At 34.9% G+C, this 20,698-nt stretch overlaps 2 protein-coding genes across 2 annotated transcripts in view; both read left to right on the forward strand.

Annotated features, from left to right (window-relative positions):
* The window catches only part of LOC106130332 (uncharacterized), a 56,316-nt gene extending 48,557 nt beyond the window's left edge, over nucleotides 1–7,759 (forward strand). The window contains exons 31-40 of the mRNA XM_060945906.1: nucleotides 1,448–1,631; nucleotides 2,050–2,291; nucleotides 3,090–3,279; nucleotides 3,752–3,941; nucleotides 4,565–4,668; nucleotides 5,100–5,279; nucleotides 5,644–5,825; nucleotides 6,519–6,833; nucleotides 6,983–7,052; nucleotides 7,299–7,759. Of these exons, the coding sequence (XP_060801889.1) occupies nucleotides 1,448–1,631; nucleotides 2,050–2,291; nucleotides 3,090–3,279; nucleotides 3,752–3,941; nucleotides 4,565–4,668; nucleotides 5,100–5,279; nucleotides 5,644–5,825; nucleotides 6,519–6,833; nucleotides 6,983–7,052; nucleotides 7,299–7,682 (2,041 nt within the window). The 3' untranslated portion in view covers nucleotides 7,683–7,759. The remainder of the gene's footprint in view (nucleotides 1–1,447; nucleotides 1,632–2,049; nucleotides 2,292–3,089; nucleotides 3,280–3,751; nucleotides 3,942–4,564; nucleotides 4,669–5,099; nucleotides 5,280–5,643; nucleotides 5,826–6,518; nucleotides 6,834–6,982; nucleotides 7,053–7,298) is intronic.
* Nucleotides 7,760–9,852: 2,093 nt separating this feature from the next.
* LOC106130324 (membrane alanyl aminopeptidase) lies at nucleotides 9,853–19,307 on the forward strand. Its single transcript, XM_060945860.1, has 16 exons — nucleotides 9,853–10,007; nucleotides 10,245–10,468; nucleotides 11,469–11,743; nucleotides 11,864–12,025; nucleotides 12,229–12,555; nucleotides 12,790–12,973; nucleotides 13,296–13,537; nucleotides 13,959–14,151; nucleotides 14,326–14,506; nucleotides 15,076–15,179; nucleotides 15,634–15,813; nucleotides 16,419–16,603; nucleotides 17,095–17,262; nucleotides 17,703–17,846; nucleotides 18,244–18,322; nucleotides 18,948–19,307. Exons 2-16 carry the CDS (start codon nucleotides 10,253–10,255, stop codon nucleotides 19,158–19,160), a joined length of 2,853 nt encoding a protein of 950 aa, XP_060801843.1. The 5' UTR covers nucleotides 9,853–10,007; nucleotides 10,245–10,252; the 3' UTR covers nucleotides 19,161–19,307.
* The last annotated feature ends 1,391 nt before the right edge of the window (nucleotides 19,308–20,698 follow it).

Genomic DNA, 20,698 nt, shown 5'->3' on the forward strand with positions numbered 1-20,698 from the left:
GTACAGATACAACAATTGCAAAATTACTCAAATATTTTTGTAATCATTAACTTTTTCAACATCCACAATCAGAGCGATTTGTCAATAATGATAATAAAAAACAACAACATTGTGTGGACCACTACTCCAAGCGCATGCTGGTAAGATTTCCTTATCAACAGGGAAGCAGGTTCCGTCTGCAATCTCTCAAAATTATCTCCATCATTAATAATATTTTTTTTTTAATTAAGTTTTTTATTATATTTTTTTATATTTTTTTTCATATTTTTTTATAATTTTAATTACCCGTGTATTTCTCGAGAATAACGCAACCTCCTGTAGCTTATCGGTAATCTTAATATTTAATCATTTAAAAACAATGATTCCTTCAAAACGTTATCACATTGATAAAGTTTTTATCCATCACCATGCGGAAAGCTACAAGGAAAAGTTCCTAAATAGTGGGTATAATCCTAATAAAATAATAAAAAGCATAGCCCATGTGAATAAAATAAGACTCACAAAGCTGACTCGAAATTGAAATGTTTTTAACTTCTATAATAAAGCTTAGTAAATACATTTTTAAATAAAAATTGATTGCCAAAAATAATATAATTATAAAATTAAGTTTCAACCTAATTAATAGTGAAGATAATTTCGAATTAATAAATATTGACAATCTCTATATAGTTAGAAGTTAATATGACATATACATATCTTGTATTGTAGCAGTCTTGAAATACTGGCCACGTTCCGCTGTTTGGCTTAATGATAGAATTGAGATTCAGATAGTGACAAGTTGCTAGCTCATCGCCTAAACTAAGAATCCCAAGTTTATAAGCCTTCCCCTTAGTCGCCTTTTATAACATCCATGGGAAAGAGATGTAGTAGTCTTATTATTTATTATATTGGTGCCGGGAACCATTCGGCACGAACTAGAGAAGACAAAGTAGAAAATCACTACATATTATAAAACAAAGTCCCCCGCCGCCTCTGTCTGTCTGGCTGTTCGCGATAAACTCAAAAAGTACGGGACAGATTTTCAGGTTTTCAACAATATATAGAGCAACTCTTGAGGAAGGTTTAAGTGTATAGTAAGTTTAGGTTTTGTACAAACTGACGATCTTACAACGATATTAGTTCAATAGGTTGGAAAAAATCAAGCCGATCAGGAGCTTTCCTCAAGAACGAGTAAAATGTTCTTAATTTTGCCGTGTGGTTCCCGGCACCAATACAAAAAAGAATAGGACCACTCCATCTCTTCCCCATGGATGTCGTAAATAGCGACTAAGGGATGGGATTCTTGTTTTAGGCGATGGACTAGCAACCTGTCACTATTTGAATCTCAATTCTATCATTAAGCCAAACAGCTGAACGTGGCCATTTTAGTCTTCAAGACTGTTGGCTCTGGCTACCACGCATGGGATATAGACGTGACCATATGTATGTATGTTCTTAATTTTCACAGAGAGGCCCTGATACTATATGACGAGGCGAACTCCAATCACTTCTACCGTCAGCGCGTCGCCAACATCGTGGCGCACGAGATCGCTCACATGTGGTTTGGAAACCTAGTTACCTGCGCCTGGTGGGATAACCTTTGGCTCAATGAAGGCTTCGCCAGGTTTTACCAGTACTACCTCACTGGCTCGGTAAGTAAACTACCATCGCGGAAAAGATTAAAAATTGATTTCCTGTCTCTGCATAGCCCGTTAGTAAAGTGGCGTGATTGTATGGTTGTGACTGGAACTGGCATAAATATTTATATAAAAATATTTTAATGATTACATACATATGCTGTCGTCTATATCCCTTGCAGGGTAGACAGAGCAAACAAACAGTCTTGAAAAGACTGTTAGACCACCTTCAGCTGTTTGGCTTAATGATAGATTGAGATTCAAGTAGTGGCAGGTTGTTAGCCCATCGTCTAAAAAAAGAATCCCAAGTTTCAAAGCATATCCCTTAGTCTTCTTTTACGACATCCACGGGAAAGATATGGAGATCCTATTCTTTTCTGTTTTAGTCTCGGGAACCACACGGCACTTTTAAAGATTCTTTATTCCAAAACAGGTACGTGAAGAACTTGGGTACGCTACCCGCTTTATCGTGGAACAAGTTCAAGTGGCCATGTTTTCTGACTCAGTTGACTCAGCACATCCCTTGACAGACCTGTCGGTCAATGACCCCACCAGCGTCAGTGCGCACTTCTCAACCATCACCTACGCCAGGGGCGCAGCAGTTCTCAGAATGACACAGCATTTGCTTGGAGAACAGACTTACCTTAATGGACTCAGAATTTATCTTAGAGAAAGGTAGGGTATCTTGTGTTGTACTAGCTTATAAGACTTGTTAACTCTGCAAGTATTTCTATTCTTGATAGAACAATGACGTCAAACACTAGAGAATATAAAGTTACTATCCCTACCAATACTCATAAATGTAGACGAAACTTTTCAATCTTACTATATGCCGATGGCTTCAATGGTTTAGTAATAAATTTTCGAGATAAAGAAACTCATAGATAAAGCCTAAGGTCTTGGATAAGCGTATTGATATAGAGCTTGAGCAAGCCGCAGCAAAGTGCTTAGAAGAAACACCGTTCCATTACTTGTCCCACTGTCTTCCAAATGGGTAGAATGGTATTAAAAAGCAACTATATAATTCAACTAGCTGTGCCCGCAACTTTGTCCACGTGGAATAGTTATTTTGGGCATCACTGATGCCCTGAAGAATGAATTTATTGCCCATTTGCCCTGAGAAATTTTCCCCGTTTTTTTCATTTTCCATAATTTATTTGCTCCTTATAGTTGCAGCGCTATGTTGCATAGCCTTAAGCCTTCCTCGATAAATGATCTATTCAATGCAAGAAGAATTTTTCGATTCGAACCAGAAGTTGCCGAGATTAGCGCGTTCAAACAAACTCTTCAGCTTTATAATATTAGTATAGATATATTCCACGAACAGTAGTTTGAGAAACTGACTGAACAGTCGCTGTATGCAGGCCGCTTTAAATAGGCCGATAAGCCTTTTTTCCAGCAGTAAACAGATAATGAATGAAAATTTTATAGTATAATGAAGTCTCTTCCTTCACAATCCCTCATTTATTTCAGACAATTCGACGTCGCCGAACCGCATCATTTATTTAGTGCCTTAGACAGAGCCGCTGCTGATGATAATGCCCTCTCTGCATATGGTGGCATCACCATTGACCAGTACTTCAGAACCTGGTCAGAGAAGGCCGGTCATCCTTTATTGACCGTGTCCGTAGATCAGCGAACTGGACGCATGACTGTTACTCAGGTCTCATTTTGTATTTACAGTTTCAAAATTAGGGTTTAATGTTATTTAGAATTTTTAAGGGATCTCTCAAAACAGTTCCAGTATTAATAAAAATAAAATTGTTAGGTTCATGCACTGAATAAGGTTTTGCACGGACTTCCCTCATATGGCAATTTCCAGAAAATAGAAGCCTATGTTAAAATATGTAGATCGCGCATAATTAAACTTCATCATAATCAATCTAGCTATTAAGACGTGAAATCATTGCAGATAGACCAGACAGACTTTAGCGTTTATGAGTAAGTCTAGCGTGTTCTCAATTCTCAATCTTTACGTATTAATCATTATAAATTAATATTTTTATCATCTTTTTTGCGTCATCGAAACATTTTCATCATAATATCACTTCATAAATCTTATCGGTTGTAATATTCCTAATCATAAATTAGATTACCTTCAATGTTCCGAAATAATCATGAACAAAATTTTTTAGGCTCGTTGGGAGCGTAACACCGGAGTTTCACAGAACCCAAGCCTTTGGCATATCCCCATTACCTGGACCAGGGAGAATGATGCCGATTTTGACAACCTCAAACCATCACAATTCCTCACTGACCAGGTCACAGTTATCGATCGAGGCACCACTGGATTGGAGTGGGTCATCTTTAACAAACAAGAGTCAGGTAAAATCATTATTACCAACAGATTAAGATTGCATACATACTTAAAATCACGTCTATAACCCGTACGAAGTAGACAGAGCCAACAATTATGAAAAGATTGATAGGCCGCGTTCAGCTGTTTGGCGTAATGATAGAATTGATTAATATTTAAGATTTTGATCAAATTAAGATTTTATAAATGACATTATCTTAATGATTTTATAAATGGCATTATCTTTGACACGGATCTTGAGCAATGGTTTAATTAAACAAATTAATAAAATGTTACCAATAATTAACTCAGTGTTAATAACAATTACCATAAGTATCTATTTATATATTTATGTACATCAAGAAAATAAGAATAAAACTTAAAATAAAGAGAAATTCAGTACAATGGCACTACTTATTAAGTATGATAAATTAATGAAAAATTATTATTATCATAATCACCATGGCGCAGTATTGATTTTATATTATTCGTTTTTCATACAACTTTATGAATTTTCATAAACTGTAATTACTTTTTTGTCATATATATTCTTAAAGTCTACTTATTTTAATCTTCTATTTTAAATACAAGTTGATTAGTACTAATTGCAGCGTCAAGACTTGCAAAAAGCTATCAATCAATTTTTTTATAGGTTTCTACAGAGTCAACTACGACGACACTAACTGGGCCCTGTTAACCAGAGCCCTAAGAAACAATACTCAAAGGAACGCCATCCACGAATACAACAAAGCTCAGGTATTATTTTATTAGCAAATTATTTCGACAAAAACATCTCATTTTTCCAAATAACCCTGCTATATACTTCTTAAATATCTTCCAAAACAAGTAGTTTTCTGTTATCATCGTCAGTATCTTGTTCAACCTTTTCAAAGTTTTCTGTAGGACTATTAGAATCTGCTCTGTTTTGGGCTAGGGTTTAGTTCACTGGTGCTTCACGACCTTTACTATGTTCCCGCTTTATTTATGGCATTCCAACATTTATTTTTTATTTTATATCAACGGCCTCCACTGCAGCACCAGTTTGCACCATGAGATTGTTTCACGAGCTGTGCGTATATCCTACTACTTCGGTTTCAATAATTAGATTATATATTCTCCAAACCCACTAATAAAATTCCCATTAAGTATCATTTACATGTCTTTAAAACAAAATAATCTTTTTACAGATTGTTAATGACGTTTTCGCTTTTGCAAGAGCCGGTGTAATGCGATATGAGAGGGCTTATAACATTTTGTCTTTCTTGCAATTCGAAGACCAATATGCCCCATGGTTAGCTGCGATCGATGGATTCTCTTTTGTAAGAAGAAGACTGGCTCATGATCCTGATAATCTACAAAAATTGCACGTATGTACAAATAGATTAAGTCGACAAAACATACATATTTCGTCTTTATATCTAACGGGAACAGAGCCAACAGCCGAAAGACTAAATAAAATAAATAATAAATTAACACACCACACGCCACATTCCCCTGTATGACTTAATGTTTGAGATTCAGATAGTGATAAGTTTCTGGCTAATCACCTAAAAAACTATAACAATGTGCATGAAAAGGAAAGACATACGCAAAAATTTTTCTTCGCTGACAAAACAGCATGGAAACTTGCACTTGATGAACGTGCCCCTAAGTCGCCATTTACGCAATCTGAAGTGCTGTTAACCATATGTATTATTGTACTTAGTATAATTGCTCATTTTATGTTTTCAGGAAATGATTCATACATGGAGTACAGCTGCCGTGAACCGTTTGGGGTATAATGAGGTTGCTAACGAAAGTTACATGGATGGCCTGTTCAGAATGTACCTTATGGAGTTTCTTTGCAACGTCGACCACCCTGGTTGTGTCCAAGCAGCCCGCACTCACTTTGACAATTGGAGAAATGGCGGAGTGTAAGAAGATTCACTGATATTTTCTCAATAACTAGCAAGCATTACTTACAACGATTAGCATCAATTTTACGAAATCTCAATGACGTTTAATGATAATATTCAATTTTACGAAAATATATCAATTCGAAATTAGTGAAATTCAAATTCAAAATTTTTATTCATTATTATAGGATACTTCTTATCGCTTAATAATTGTCAAAACGTATGGTTTAACAACATTGGTTGACGTCAAATAAATTACTTAAAACTAAATTTACTGCCGCTTCTTTCCGTCAGTGCAGAAGAAGTGGTAACAAACTGCACTGCAGCATTTTCTTCAACAACGTCAACTTCACAATTATCCAAACTTAGAATAGAATATTGTATACATCCATGGATGGCAACCGTAATTTGAAAAAATATTATATCTTATAGGCTTTCGCAATGTAAGTTGCTCATGTCATTGTACAATTACTAGTGAAAAATAGAATTTTCGAACTCAAATAAAATCAAGTTCAATGCTGATACAGCTTTGGTGCCATTATGAGGAATGATATATCAAATTGCTAGTACCTTTTGCAAAATGTTGCTCCATAACCCATTCTATATTGCAGGCTGAGAATTGTAGTGTGTCGTGTGAAAATTGGAATATTATTGCAATATTTTCTGTAATTTCAATCGTAAGTTTTCTAAGCATTTTGTCATATTTTTAAGGATCCCCCCGAATTTGCGGTCATGGGTTTACTGCTCTGGTTTGAGGACAGGCGATGCCCAAGATTTTGACTACTTCTGGCAGCGGTATCTGGCAACAGATTTAGCTAATGACCAAGTTGTCATGCTCCAAAGCGCCGGCTGCACCTCCGATACTGCTAGCCTTGAGAGGTTCCTCAGTACGATAGTCGCTGAAGATTATGTCATCAGACCTCAAGATTATTCAACAGCGTACAGCAATTCTGTGGGAGGAAATGAAAACAATACCATGAAGGTTTTCAATTGGCTTACCAACCACTTTGAGGCAGCTCACAACGCGTAAGTTTTAATTTATATCTCGTTTGTGTTCTCATCCCGATATAATCTTAATATCAATTCGATTATCTACGATACTTGATAAGTAAAATTAAGTGATCCACACATAAGAAATTTAGGAAGAGAAAGAAAATATCATCCTCTTTTTTCAGATTTGGCAGCCTTCAGACACCTTTGAACGGTATTGCTGGACGTCTTCTCTATGAAGAAGATTTCGATTTGGTAAGCTTTTTTTAATAAATACTTATTATTGTATTTCTAGCTTTTTACTCGAAAAGGAGACATTCAATCCTATGAGGATGCAATGGAACAAAATAATGTTATAGAATCACAATATTATCATAAGAAAAATTGATATGCGATGTGTATTAATTGTTTTCATCATATGTACTATGTTTTCTGTAGTTCTGTTATGTACAAAAACGCAACAAACAAACAAAGTAAGTGATCATTAAAAACATCTTGCAGGTTTCGCGATGGATCGATCAAAACCAAGAATTCATAGGAGCATCGGTCTACAATAGTGTCAACGCAACAATTCAGACTTCAAGGAACAATCTAGAATGGTCAGAGCGTAGAATACCCGAATTGGCCCAATATTTCGAGACTGGTTATGTCGAAGATATAATTGAAGAAATAACTGACCCTGACTTGACAACTGAATCAGCTACAACTGAAGCAACAACTGATGGTGATGGAAGTGGTGACGGCAGCGGTGATGGCAGTGGGGATGGCAGTGGTGATGGCGAGGGTGAAAGCGATGAAGATGATGGTGAACCAGATTCAGCGAACATTGCCGTTTTAAGTTTCGTCACCCTATCTATTACATTGATGATCAATTATGTTATGTAAATTGTAATTTATTAAATGGAATAGTTTTAAGTCTTTCAAAAACTGATGATATATATTTTTATACACTTTAATTGAAATTTTTGTGTTTACTTTGTCCCTATCAGACGTTTGCAAATAATAATACTTGTTATTTAGTAACTTCACCTTCATTTGAAATCACTTGGAAATACTTATAAGATCGGGAGTTGTTTTCTATCGATTTGCAATTAATTTTTTATCGAATATAGCTAAGCATAGGTATCAAATATTGACCTACGAAGTATAATTATAAAAAAAATATCTAAGCATTGAACAGAAATAGCGATAGGCTAATAACTTTTCACTATTTGAAACTCAATTCTATCATCAATCTAAGCAACTAAACGTGGCTTATCAGTCTTTTCAAGACTGTTGGTCTACCCCGCAAGGTGACGTGGTTATATGTATGAACAGAAAATCCTGGAATGGTTTTGTTCCGTAAAAATGAAATAAAGCTTCATTGACTTATTACAAAGAAAGTTGATAATGAATTACGAAATAATAAACATATGAATTGGAAAATAATCACATAGGTTGCATCCTCACCACTCTGGAAAGAAGCCAGGGGTAAGCTCTTGACCATGGATCTTGGATAGGGTGAGTCAGGTTTTTACATGAAGCGACTCCCATCGGACCTCTGTAATCTTTGCAACCTAACCTAATCCGTATTGGATCATATGGTTACACATTCAGTTGCCTGAATGTGCAGGTTTTCTGACAATGTTTTCCCTCATCGTAGGAGCTAGGTTAGTTATCAATCTTATGTATATTACTTCTAAAATAGTCGTTGGTGCATGGTCGCGGTGGGATTTGAACAGGTGCCTTCATGTGCAACCGCGTTTTGACCAGCCACCTTACTGATTTGACCACCGACGTTCTCCTCTATCTATAAGTACATAATTTAGACTAATAGAGACTTGGGATAATGGTTTACTAACTCGATGATATCATTTTGCCTCCTCCTGGCGTCAGTCCCAGTAACATTATTACCACTCAAATTCAAATTCAAATTTTTTTCAGTATTATGGGACATTTTAACATCACTAATTGTGATATTCTTTGGTTTCACAACATTTGTTGACGTCAAATAAATTACTCAAAACAAAGTTTTCTGCCGTACTCTGGAGAGGACCCCGGGGTATGTCCTTGTATTGGATTGGGTCAGTCAGATTTTTACACGAAGCGACTCCCGTCTAACTTTTGCAACTTTTGCAAAGGATTCGAACGATTTTCATATATTAGATCACGGTTAGATAAGCAGTTTTCTCACGGTTTCTTCTGCGACATTTATTTATTTATTTATTTATATTATATATATATCTATTATTATATTATTTATTATTATATATATATTATAGATCATTTAAAGTGAAAATGGTCGCTTTTTATTTTACCCTAACTATCCATTTTGGACAAACAATTTTCGTATTATAACTATTATAGTTTTAAGTCGTTAGCTATAAAAATTATCTAGGGTGGCTTAGTAATAATTTATCTACAAAAGAACGAGTCATCTAAATATCACGAAAGTGAGACGGATTTCGCAATCAATTCAGACTTGACACCCTGACAGTAAGTAGCGATCAAATGATCGCTAATTACTGTCAGGCTGTCTATAGCTGTGTCTATAGCAGGTAGCTAAGTAGTCCCAAGGTCCCGCCTTAAATGTTGTTGAATCCGATATCAGTACCTTTTCTGCACTTTCTTAATTTACGCCTTAAATTGATCAAGACATGGAAAATGCAAGTAGCTTTTCAGCATGCATCAGTGGGCGACGAGAAGAAAAATGATATATATCTGACGGGGTACTTAAGAAACTTACATACTGACATACATATTAGGTTACGTCTATATCCCTTGTGGGGTAGACAGAGCCAACAGATACCTAAATCGCATTTTACGACATCCATGAGAAAGAGATGGAGTGGTCCTAGTCTTTTTTGAATTGGTACCGGGAACCACACGAAACTTGTAGGAAGTCAAGCAAGGGAACGCCGTTATAAAAAGTAAAGGCAAAAGTATCGTTAATAGAGCTATAGGTTTATGGATGGACAGTATGTAATGTGCCTAGCAAGTCATCATTCAAAATAACAAAAATTCCTGGACTGAAATTCTGATTACGATTTGATGCCTCATTACTTTATCGATGGTGGATAAGATATTGGAGTAGATTTTATGCGCGTCGATGATAAATTTATGGATATAATAGAGTAATTATTTCAGATAAAGTAAAGCTTTACTGATAAATTGAATTATCGAGAACTAAATCCTGTAGTTGATCAGTTGGTGTAGCTGGGAACACCGTGGGTAAGTTTGTTTCTTGACTTTTGTTTTTGAAATTGATAAAAAGGTCTATTTTTGGGATTATATTTTGGAAGAAATTATTATTGATCACCATTAAAATTATTGAAACCGAATTTTTCGTCTATGTGTCTGTTCATTTCATTCATAAACTAACTTATAAATTTCACTCTGAGTAAATAATTATGAGTTAATTCAAAACATCTCCAGTTAACATCATTAACAAATCATTATAAATTTCAGAACGCACCATGTTCGTTCCCGTATTTTTATTTATTCTTCTGGGATCAGCTTTTGCTATCCCAGATGATCTGAGATCCAATTTTGAATTTATGGACCGTAGCACTAATATAGATGACCCAAAATACCGCCTAAAAGACAGTGTGCAGCCTACAGATGTGTACGTAGATCTTGATGTGTATTTAGAAGAAGCCAGATTCAATGGTTTGGTTCAACATACAGTACAGGTAAAATTTGTGTTCCTTCTACATACTAATATGTATGTATTCCTTGCGAAAAGAAACAACCAATAGTGTCTTAAAGATTCACATGATGAACTGCATAAGCCATCACTATAGAATCGTGATTTAGATACTGACAGATTACTAGTCCAACATCTAAATGAAGAATCCTAAGTTTATAATATTTTCTTTTTATAAAAATTTTCTTATAGGTAAAATATAAATATTTCCTTTACCAGAGATTTGGACTCAGTCACATAGTGACTAAGTAATAGTTAATGAACATATCAATGGCTTCCCAATGTAAACTGATTTGGAATATTGAGACGTTATAATTCAAACATGAATTTAATTTTGAAATATTTTAAGAAGATTTTGTATTCTTTTCAACTTGAATTACAAAACTACTTTTTTATGATACTCAGAAAATCGTCATTTGAACTGAAATACATATAAGCAAAATATATTATGCATTATCAATAATTAAGAAAAGTACCAAGATATTATCAAGGTTAAATTTAACGTATGTATGTCTATTGGTTTCAAAATTATCGATTTATTGGGGCAAGGAGCTATCTTATCAGACCGAGTAAATGATTGTATGGATAAAACTTATCACAATTATCCATAAAAGAAGGTATCAATTCAGTTAAAATTGGAAAATTTTGCCTTGTCATGACGTCAGTTTACAAGATGGTGTTATTGATATTACTATTATTCTATAAATGCTTTCAAACTACTTAAGGAACTTTATTTAACGTAGATTTTATACAAATTGCTCAAGGTTTAAGATTTTCTTGTAATTAGGCTAAAAATTATTTTACTATCTCCATTATTTTTTATTGAACTTATGTTGACACAACCCAATAAGTTCTAGATAGTAGCATTAAGCTCAGTGAGATTGACTATTTACCTTCATTCTTTTCTTCACCTCTCTGGAGAGGAACAAAAAGTACGCCTTTTGGCAAAATTCTGCCTTCACTGTTACATCTCAAACAATTTTCAGGTTCAAGAAGAAAATCTCACGCAAATCGTCCTCCACCAGAATGTGGTAACGATTGAAGCGGTAACAGTTCTCAATGCGAACAACCAGCCCGTGGCTCTTAGGTTCCCTAACCCTTACACCACTGACAGCTACTATGAGATCCTTGAGATCAACTTCGAAAATGCTTTGCCGGTGGGACAATATGATATTATCATTAGATACAGGGGACAAATCAATTTGAACCCAATCGATAGAGGTTTCTACAGAGGATATTATTACGTTGGAAATGAATTAAGGTAAATCTTGCATTTTTAAAAGTGGAACCCTCCCGAAAATTTCCTTTTCCGTGAAATAACTGACTTAAAATATAAAAGTCTCAAATTTAAAATGTTTAAAAAATTAAAACTTATTTGCAGGATATACGCCACAACTCAATTCCAGCCCTACCATGCAAGGAAAGCATTCCCATGTTTCGACGAGCCCCAATTTAAATCTCGTTTCGTAATCTCGATCACTCGTGATGCCAATTTGAGTCCATCGTACTCCAACATGGCTATCAATGTAACTGAAACCTTACCGTAAGTATATTTTATTGAAACCATTAGAATTTCGAATACTCACAAGCTCTTTTTTTAATAATGAACTAAACATATCTGAATTTTTCATCAATAGTTTCTTCCAGATTAAAGCGACAGAGCTGTTGTAATTATCGAATTAAAACTATTTATAAAAGTATTTTTTTTCGTAATGATAAAAATGTTGTGTTTATTTTTCTCAACAGTGGAACTCCAGCCCGTACTCGTGAAACTTTCTTACCAACGCCTATCATCTCTGCTTACCTTATCGCCTTCCACGTCAGTGATTTTGTTGAAACCAACACCACCAGCACTGCCACAAAACCTTTTGGAATCATCTCCCGTCAAGGTGATATCTTAAACCAGCACGAATACGCTGCTGAAATTGGTCTGAAAATAACTAATGAATTAGATGACTACTTTGGTATTGACTATTATGATATGGGTCAAGGACAACCCATGAAGAATGACCACATCGCGTTACCTGATTTCCCGTCTGGTGCTATGGAAAACTGGGGAATGGTTAACTACAGGTAGGCGACTTAACAATTTTCTTTTTTTGCTGTTGTGTATTTACAATAAATAATTTCTGAACAATATAAGACCTTATTTCTACAGATTTCAAAACTTATTTTCTCTAACTCTTGATTTCATTCACGCTTTCACAACTTTTATCAATGTTTTCATGTTATTATAGTTATACCTCTTTTTCTTCATCATCATCTAAATCCTATCCCATTATTAACATGTGATTATTTTTATTTCAGAGAAGCTTACCTGCTGTACGATCCCAACAACACCAACATAAACAGCAAGATCACCATTGCTACCATCATGGCCCACGAACTTGCTCACAAATGGTTTGGCAACCTCGTCACCTGCTTTTGGTGGAGTAACCTTTGGCTGAATGAATCTTTCGCGAGCTTCTTCGAATACTTTGGGGCCCACTTTGTAAGTAAATCTTTTATAAATGACATAAAATTAGCCATAAAAATAATTTGTATATATAGTATTCAAACACTCTGCACACAAATTTAACTTGTTCCTTATATCTGTACCGATCTTTGTATATTTTCACCCTCTGCCACTATTCTGTGAGACCTTAGCTCCGCTTTCCGACTTTTTTCCTTTCACTCTATCTGATCAAAAGCGTTCTTAGTTTAAAGACCTTAGGAAAACTTGTCTTGAAAATATACCTAAGTCTAAAATTTTGTTGTAAAATGAATACCTACTTCTTAACAATCAATATACAATCATCATGTCTATTTTCCAGGCTGAACCAGAATTGGAACTGGACGAACAATTCGTCGTAGACTATGTACATAGTGCATTGTCAGCTGATGCGTCACCCAGTGCCACACCCATGAACCATAGCGAAGTTGCTAATAACCCCTCGATCACTAACCATTTCAGTACCACTAGCTACGCTAAGGGTGCTTCTGTTCTTAAGATGTTGGAACATTTCGTCGGATTCCGCACTTTCAGAAATGCACTGAGATATTATCTAAGAGACAAGTGAGTAGTAAATTTAATTTCCTGGTTGGATCATTCCGTTAAGTGTTTGGTTCCCCTGCAAAGTTTGCAAAAGTCAGATTGGAGCGGCTTCTTGTAAAAACCTGACGTACCCAATCCAAACCTAGAGGTTGTAACCATCAGTTCTTAAAACTTGGTAGTCGTATAACATAAATCTTAACGACGTTGTAATTTCAGAGCATGTGAAACTTAGATCAGACCTACATCAGTGGCTAAGTTAACTCTAGAGTAGGTATTTATAAATAAAAGGTAAACGTATATATGAAAGTAATGTTTAGTATTATTTATCCTAAAAAAAAATACGAAATTTAGCAAAGAGATTATTAAGCCTTTTACCATATTCAGGGAATTAATGATTAGGTATGATAAATAAATAAAATGCAATTATTTTTAATATCTTCAGCGCATATGAACTCGGAACGCCCGAAGCCATGTATGCTGCATTCCAAAGAGCGACTGGAGAAGACTTGGACTTCCAAAGACGATACCCTGGTGTGGATATTGGAGAAGTTTTTGATAGCTGGGTCCAAAACCGAGGATCACCGGTGTTGAATGTTAACTTCAATATGGACACGGGAATAATAACTGTGACTCAAGTAAGATTTTCTTATAAATGTTAATTTATTATTATTTCTTCACTTACTCTCAAAAGTTTTTCAAGGGACGAATGATTAATGAAGCTAAAAATAGTGTACAACCAGCAGGGCAATACATAAACGGCAAATTCTCTCTTGCTCAAACTTTTTCAGAGTAAACATTATTTTTTGCAGCAACGCTATCAGCTATCTGGCACCATTCCAACCCAGCTTTGGCACATCCCCATCACCTGGACTCAGCAAGGATCAGCTGACTTCTCCAACACCAGGCCTAGCCTGATCCTCTCGACAGCATCAACCACAATAACTGCCAACTCTGGTCATAACTGGGTTATCTTCAATATTGCTCAGTCAGGTATGATGACTTATTCATACACCTAATAAAAATATAACTGACCTATACATTAAAGGTATCGGTATAAAATCGATACGGAAGATCAAAATTTATGACCAGTAGACGCTATAAATGTGATTTTTTGAAATTCCATCAGTCTGTAGGTATTACCATCACGCGAAAGCTATTGCTCCACTTTGAATGCGGTTTTCTCAAATGTGACAAGCTCGGTCTAACTTAATCCCTTCATTTTCTATTTATAACTTTTACGGAGAATGAAGTCAACCTAGGCAACAGTTAGTTATTAATATAATGGGTGTATTTTTTTGTTTATTTTTTATCTCTGCTTGTTAGTTCAGTTTGTCTTATACCATTGTTTTTTATTAACAACAACATAATTAATTGCTTTCCCAATGCTAAAGCGACTGCTTAATACTGATTTCTTTATTACAATCATCGCACCTCTTTCAAGAAAGAGTCTGCAGAGTTACAACTTGTAACAATCCGTTCATTCTTTCTTTTATCGACAATATCAATTCTTTACTTCTTTAGTTTGGCTTCAAAATGATTATTTATTGCAATACTTTTAGGTCTTTATCGCGTCAACTATGATGACCACAATTGGGAGATGATCGCTTCATTCCTTCGCAACAACAACAACAGAGAGACTGTCCACAAGCTGAATCGTGCTCAGGTCTTTTTTAATACAATAAATTACGATTAACTCTATATAAAATAAATAAAACTCCTCTGTTACTAAGTCAGTTAGACAGTCATGAAAACACGCAGCCCGAACTGCTGGGTCTAGAGAAATAAAATTTGGCATGTAGGTTCATTATGTGTTCTAGGTTGTACAAAGAAAGAATTCCCAAAATTCCCACGGGAACTGGAATTAGCATGACTTTAGTTCATTTTGTTATTTTCTTCAAATCAAGCTGCAGATGATACTTTGTAAACAGTAAAAATATTAGGTAAAGTTTTGCATCGCATTGCCTTAAGAATAGGTAAATTAATTTGGTATTGTTATCTGCAGGCATCATGTTTGTTACACAATCATCTTGTATATTTCACTCACTCATCTATCAAGTACTTAATTCACAATAATATTCTTCATTAACAAATTTCTTATCATCATTGCAACTTTCCAGATCGTCAATGACGTCCTCTTCTTCCTTCGTTCTGGACATATCACCACAGAACGTGCCTTCGATGTCCTCTCGTTCTTAGAGTATGAAACAGATTACTATGTTTGGGCATCCGCCATTACTCAACTGGAGTGGATCAGGAGGCGATTGGAACATCTGCCTAGTGCTCATGAACAATTCTCTGTAAGTTTTATTCGCAATTTAATTACAACAACGTTAATTCATTTAGCAATTCATGGTAATATTCTTCGAAGTTCGAAGATACGTGTTTCTGTGTAGGATTTTTTTTGTACACATTGAACCTGGAGCTTCTTTTATGAAGAAATCGAAAAGACTTCGTCGAAAGCGTGTATAAAGCTTGGAACTTTGATTTGATTCTGTAATTCAAACAATTTTTTCTTACTACGAGTATATTTAGCAACTCATTTTATAACTTCTTTATTAATCTTATCTTAAGTGCCGTGTGGTTCCCGGCACCATTACAAAAAAGAATAGGAACACTCCATCACTTTCCCATAGATGTCAAAAAAGGCGACTAAGGGATATGCTTACAAACTTGGGATTCTTTTTTAGGTGATGGGTTAGCAACCTGTCACTATTTGAATCTCAGTTCTATCATTAAGCCAAATAGCTGAACGTGGTCATTCAGTCTTTTTAAGACTGTTGGCTCTGTCTACCTCGCAAGGGATATAGACGTGACCATATGTATGTATTCGAACAATTTTTCTTCTTATTATTTTAGCAACTCATTTAAAACCTTCTTTAATAATCTTCTCATAATATTTCAGTTGTGGATTCTTAGCCTTCTGAACAACGTAGTCAATGATCTTGGTTTTGATGGTTGCCCCACGTGTTCCACCTCCAGCAATCTGAACCGCATCCAGATCCTCAACCTGGCCTGCAACCTCGGCCATGAGGGCTGCATCAGCGATAGCTTGGAGAAGTGGAACAGATTCAAGAACGATGATGTTGCGTTAGTATATTTTTATAATATTGTAATTAGTATAAAATATAAGAGACTTCAAATTTGGTTCCGTAAGATTCCTTGGTCTAAGAGTCTTAGGGAAATATAAAGTACCAGTAGGGATAGATATTAACTAAATATTTTTATTTATTTTTTATGTGGGTGGAGCTGCGGGCGTACTCTGGTAGTTCATCTACTTGTATTTTTAATGTTCATCACCAAATCGCCATATTCCTTAAAATATTTAAAATATGTGTGTGTTTTTGGCACTATAGAACATATTCTGAAGCATTCTATAGAACCACTCCATGTCTTTCCTATAGATTTCTGAAAAGGTGACTAAGGGATAGAGAATTGATTGAGTCAAATAAACGTTCCTTCGTACATTTCTTTTTTAAATATTTTTATTATATGTAATGGTACCTTGATGATATTATTCAATTCATTGTACGTATTACATATTTAGATATTAATCAATATCATCATTACTTGTTTTCCAGTGTCGATGTGAATCTCCGTCGTCACGTTTACTGCGTCGGTCTTCGCCACGGCAACAGCAGTGACTACGAGTTCCTTTTCTCCAGATACAATTCCTCGGAGAACACCGCAGATATGGTTGTCATACTCCGTGCCTTGGCGTGTACTAGAGACGAAAGCTCATTCCAGGAGTAAGTATCTTCAACCGTTTTATCATTGTTATTTCCTTTTTTTCCAAGCTGTACATTTCATTTTAACATAATCTGCCTAATTACTGTTTTTTTGTACACAAACTGTTCGTTTCTTAGTATAAATATTACAAGGTAGCTCATAAATTATCCACTTAAGACATGCTCGTATTTATTTACATAAAAGGCTTGGCACTAAACTTACCAAATATGTATAATTTCAAGATTTACTTAAAATTTATTACTATTTTTAAGTTTGTAATACTTAAAACTTCGGACCGAATTCAATGAAATTTAGAAGAGTATTTATGCTTAATCTAGGTCTAGACCTAGACTAAAACTAGTTTTATGATATCTTTATAACATTAAAGTATGTGTTATTATTAGGTAGTTATATGCCTCAATTCTATAATATAACTGACCAACTACAATTCTCCCTATAGTTACCTCTACCAGTCGATGCACAATGACAAAATAAGAATTCACGACAAAACGAACGCATTCAGTTTCGCCCTACAAGGAAACCGTGAGAATTTGAATGCAGTCCTGCAATTTTTGTACAACAATTACAATGAAATCAGGACAACGTAAGTATTTTTTTATAATGAAAATTTTCAGTACTTCATATTTAAAAGACATGAGATTTTGAATGTTTAACACAGAATCTATTGAATGAAACCGTACCATACCTTATTGATCAGAAAAACACAAAGCCTCTGAAAAACTGCTGGCCCTGTTTACCCCGTAAGGGATATAGACGTGATTATATGGATAGATGGAAACACAAAGGCTACAATTTACCTGTACATTACTAAAAATAAGCTCATTCGACAAAGATTTCATGGAAAAGGTGACCAAATCTTAATCAAAAAGAAAACCTCTCAATTAATACCTATTACATTATAAACAAGAGCTACAACAAGAGTTGAGAGGTTCTGAATGTCATTTTGTTGGTATACAAATTAAATGCTTTACTTTTTCTAGATATGGCGGACCAGCGCGTCTGACCATAGCAATCAACTCCGTGGCTGCCTTTTTAACCGACTTTGCTGATATTCAAACTGTAAGTTTATTTTTAATTCAGCATCTTTTTATTCTTTTTAAAATTTTATCAATTCCTATTTTTTTTTTCTAGTTCTTATTTTACATGCCATTTTAAATTATGACTGCCGTCAGCAAATTTTTGAACAGCTGTTGAATGAATTAAAGTATTTTATTGAAGAGTTTCTTCAATTTCTTCGAGTTTCTATCTTCAGATCTCGACGTAGGTGACAGACTCTTTTAGGTATATTTTTTACACAGCAGAATACATAGTATGCATACTAGCTGAGCTTGCATGAAGAGAGTTATGAATGTGGATGAAACGAAGGTAGTATGCAGAGATCGTGGCCAGTGGAAAGATGTAATCTCTGCCTACCCCTCCGGGAAAGAGGCGTGATTTTATGTTATGTTATATTATGTTAGAATGCAAGTCGATGCAACCTCAAGGGGATTTAAGTATGGTAGTCTGGTACACTCGGTGCTTTAAGTCCCACACTCTTCCGGGTCCCCTCCGTTACCAAAAAAATAAGGAATAATTTCTACATTCATTTACTATACAATTTGACCTTGATTTGTAAGTTTGTTAATATTTCCTTTCAAACAAAAATGTCGAAAATCATCTCTAAATTATTATTCTTGTTTTGCAGTTCCAAAACTGGGCGTATGCGCAACAAGTGGCACTTGGGACTTCATTCCAAAACGCCGTATCTGTTGTCGACACTGCTTTGAGCAACCTCCAATGGGGAAGTAGCTCTGCGAGAGAAATATTAGAAGAAGTACTAGCTAGATCATCTTCTGTAGGGATTACTTCATCTATTGTTTTGATACTGGCAGCTTCTTTCGCTCATTTGTTGCGTTAAGTTTTTAAAATCATTACTGCGTGTAGCGTTATTTTTTTTATGCGTCACTTTAATGTAAATAGTAAGGTTGCCAGTATTTTTGTGAATACAATGTAGTCCCGATTTTAATTTAGTAAATTATTTTGTAATAAATATTTTTTCTATAACCTTCTGCATTTTACTTTGGTTACAATATGTGTTATTGTCACCTTTGAGAATACATTTGTCCAATTTCAAATCAATGATCGCTTTTGTAGTTATAATAGCTATCATAATCTGCTACTATTATAGTTATTTTTGAAATTTTTGGATAGTAGACTTAACGAAAATAAGACAACCCAAATTCAGGCTACTGGTAACCGTGATCCAATATAGACCCTGTTCCGTGGTTGCTGCGTACCATATCACCACCGGATATATCAAATATCTGGCGACGTAAAAACCCGTTAAAACATGAACATTGGCAGCAATTTGGTGGTCAGGTCATGTGTACCCTTAGCTGATGATCTTGTACATTTACACAACAAGATTAGTGGTCTTATTCTACTTTACTGTAAGGAACAGCAGTATGAAGCATTTCTACCAAATAAATAAACTTAAAAACTAATTAAAAGACGAAAGATGATATAAGATAATATATAACAAATTATTCTAATCTTACAGATGCAGATAAATATAATTTGTCGATTCTTCTTTAAGGGATTGTAGATTAGCTCTGCCTACTTCGAGAGGATAAAGACTAATCGCCTACTAGAGAAATCCCAAATTTATAAGCCTATCTCTCAGTCGCCCCTTACGACATCCACGGGAAAGATACGGAGAGGTTCTATTCCAAAGTGTCAGAAACTACACGGCACTTTAAAATAGAATTTGTCTTATGTTCAGAGAATTTGCATTTTCCGTCACTGAAAAAATCTTCTTTTAATTAATTACCACAGAAAATACCATAGATACTTCATCTTCTACCTCCTGGCGATCCAGTATGGTTGTCTGTGACATTGGAGGTCCCGGGTTCGAATCCAGGCCTGGGAATGATGAGAAAAGAACTTTTTTTGATTGACCTGGGTCTTGGATGTTTATCTATATAGGTAAGTATTTATTATAAAATATAGCATCGTTGAGTTAGTATCTCGTAACACACGTCTGGTCACAAATCCGCATTTCTCTTACCGGATACATATAACTTGGGAATTCCAAATCACAGCGGTTCGCATAATAAAATATTTGGCCAATCGCTAGGTGTGAAGATATATATATGTATGTATATCAAACAAATATACAGATTGGGAATTTTAACACTAAGCAATAAACAATATCTTTATTTAAGTTCTTATTGATGATCTCATTGTTTTATTTTTATCATTTTCCTATTGCCAACTAATTAATTGATACATGAAAAACAATTTTAGTGAATTCCGTTTCATTATCGCATGTTTTGGGAAGTCCGGTTTCATAATTAATACCTACTTCATGCAGCCAAAATTTTCATGAAATCCTTTCTGAAATTTATGAGTTTTTCAATTATTGTGAAATATTCATAAAATTTTTTGAAAATATCA

The sequence above is a fragment of the Amyelois transitella genome, chromosome 9 (genome assembly GCF_032362555.1).
Source record: "Amyelois transitella isolate CPQ chromosome 9, ilAmyTran1.1, whole genome shotgun sequence".
NCBI classification, from domain to species: Eukaryota; Metazoa; Arthropoda; class Insecta; order Lepidoptera; family Pyralidae; genus Amyelois; species Amyelois transitella.

Coding starts and splice junctions, on each gene's coding strand:
- LOC106130324 (XM_060945860.1), top strand. CDS start 10,253: ATGTTCGTTCCCGTATTTTTATTTATTCTTCTGGGATCAGCTTTTGCT. Junction 16,604..17,094: donor TTCAAGAACGATGATGTTGC/GTTAGTATATTT, acceptor CTTGTTTTCCAG/TGTCGATGTGAATCTCCGTC. Junction 17,263..17,702: donor GACGAAAGCTCATTCCAGGA/GTAAGTATCTTC, acceptor TTCTCCCTATAG/TTACCTCTACCAGTCGATGC.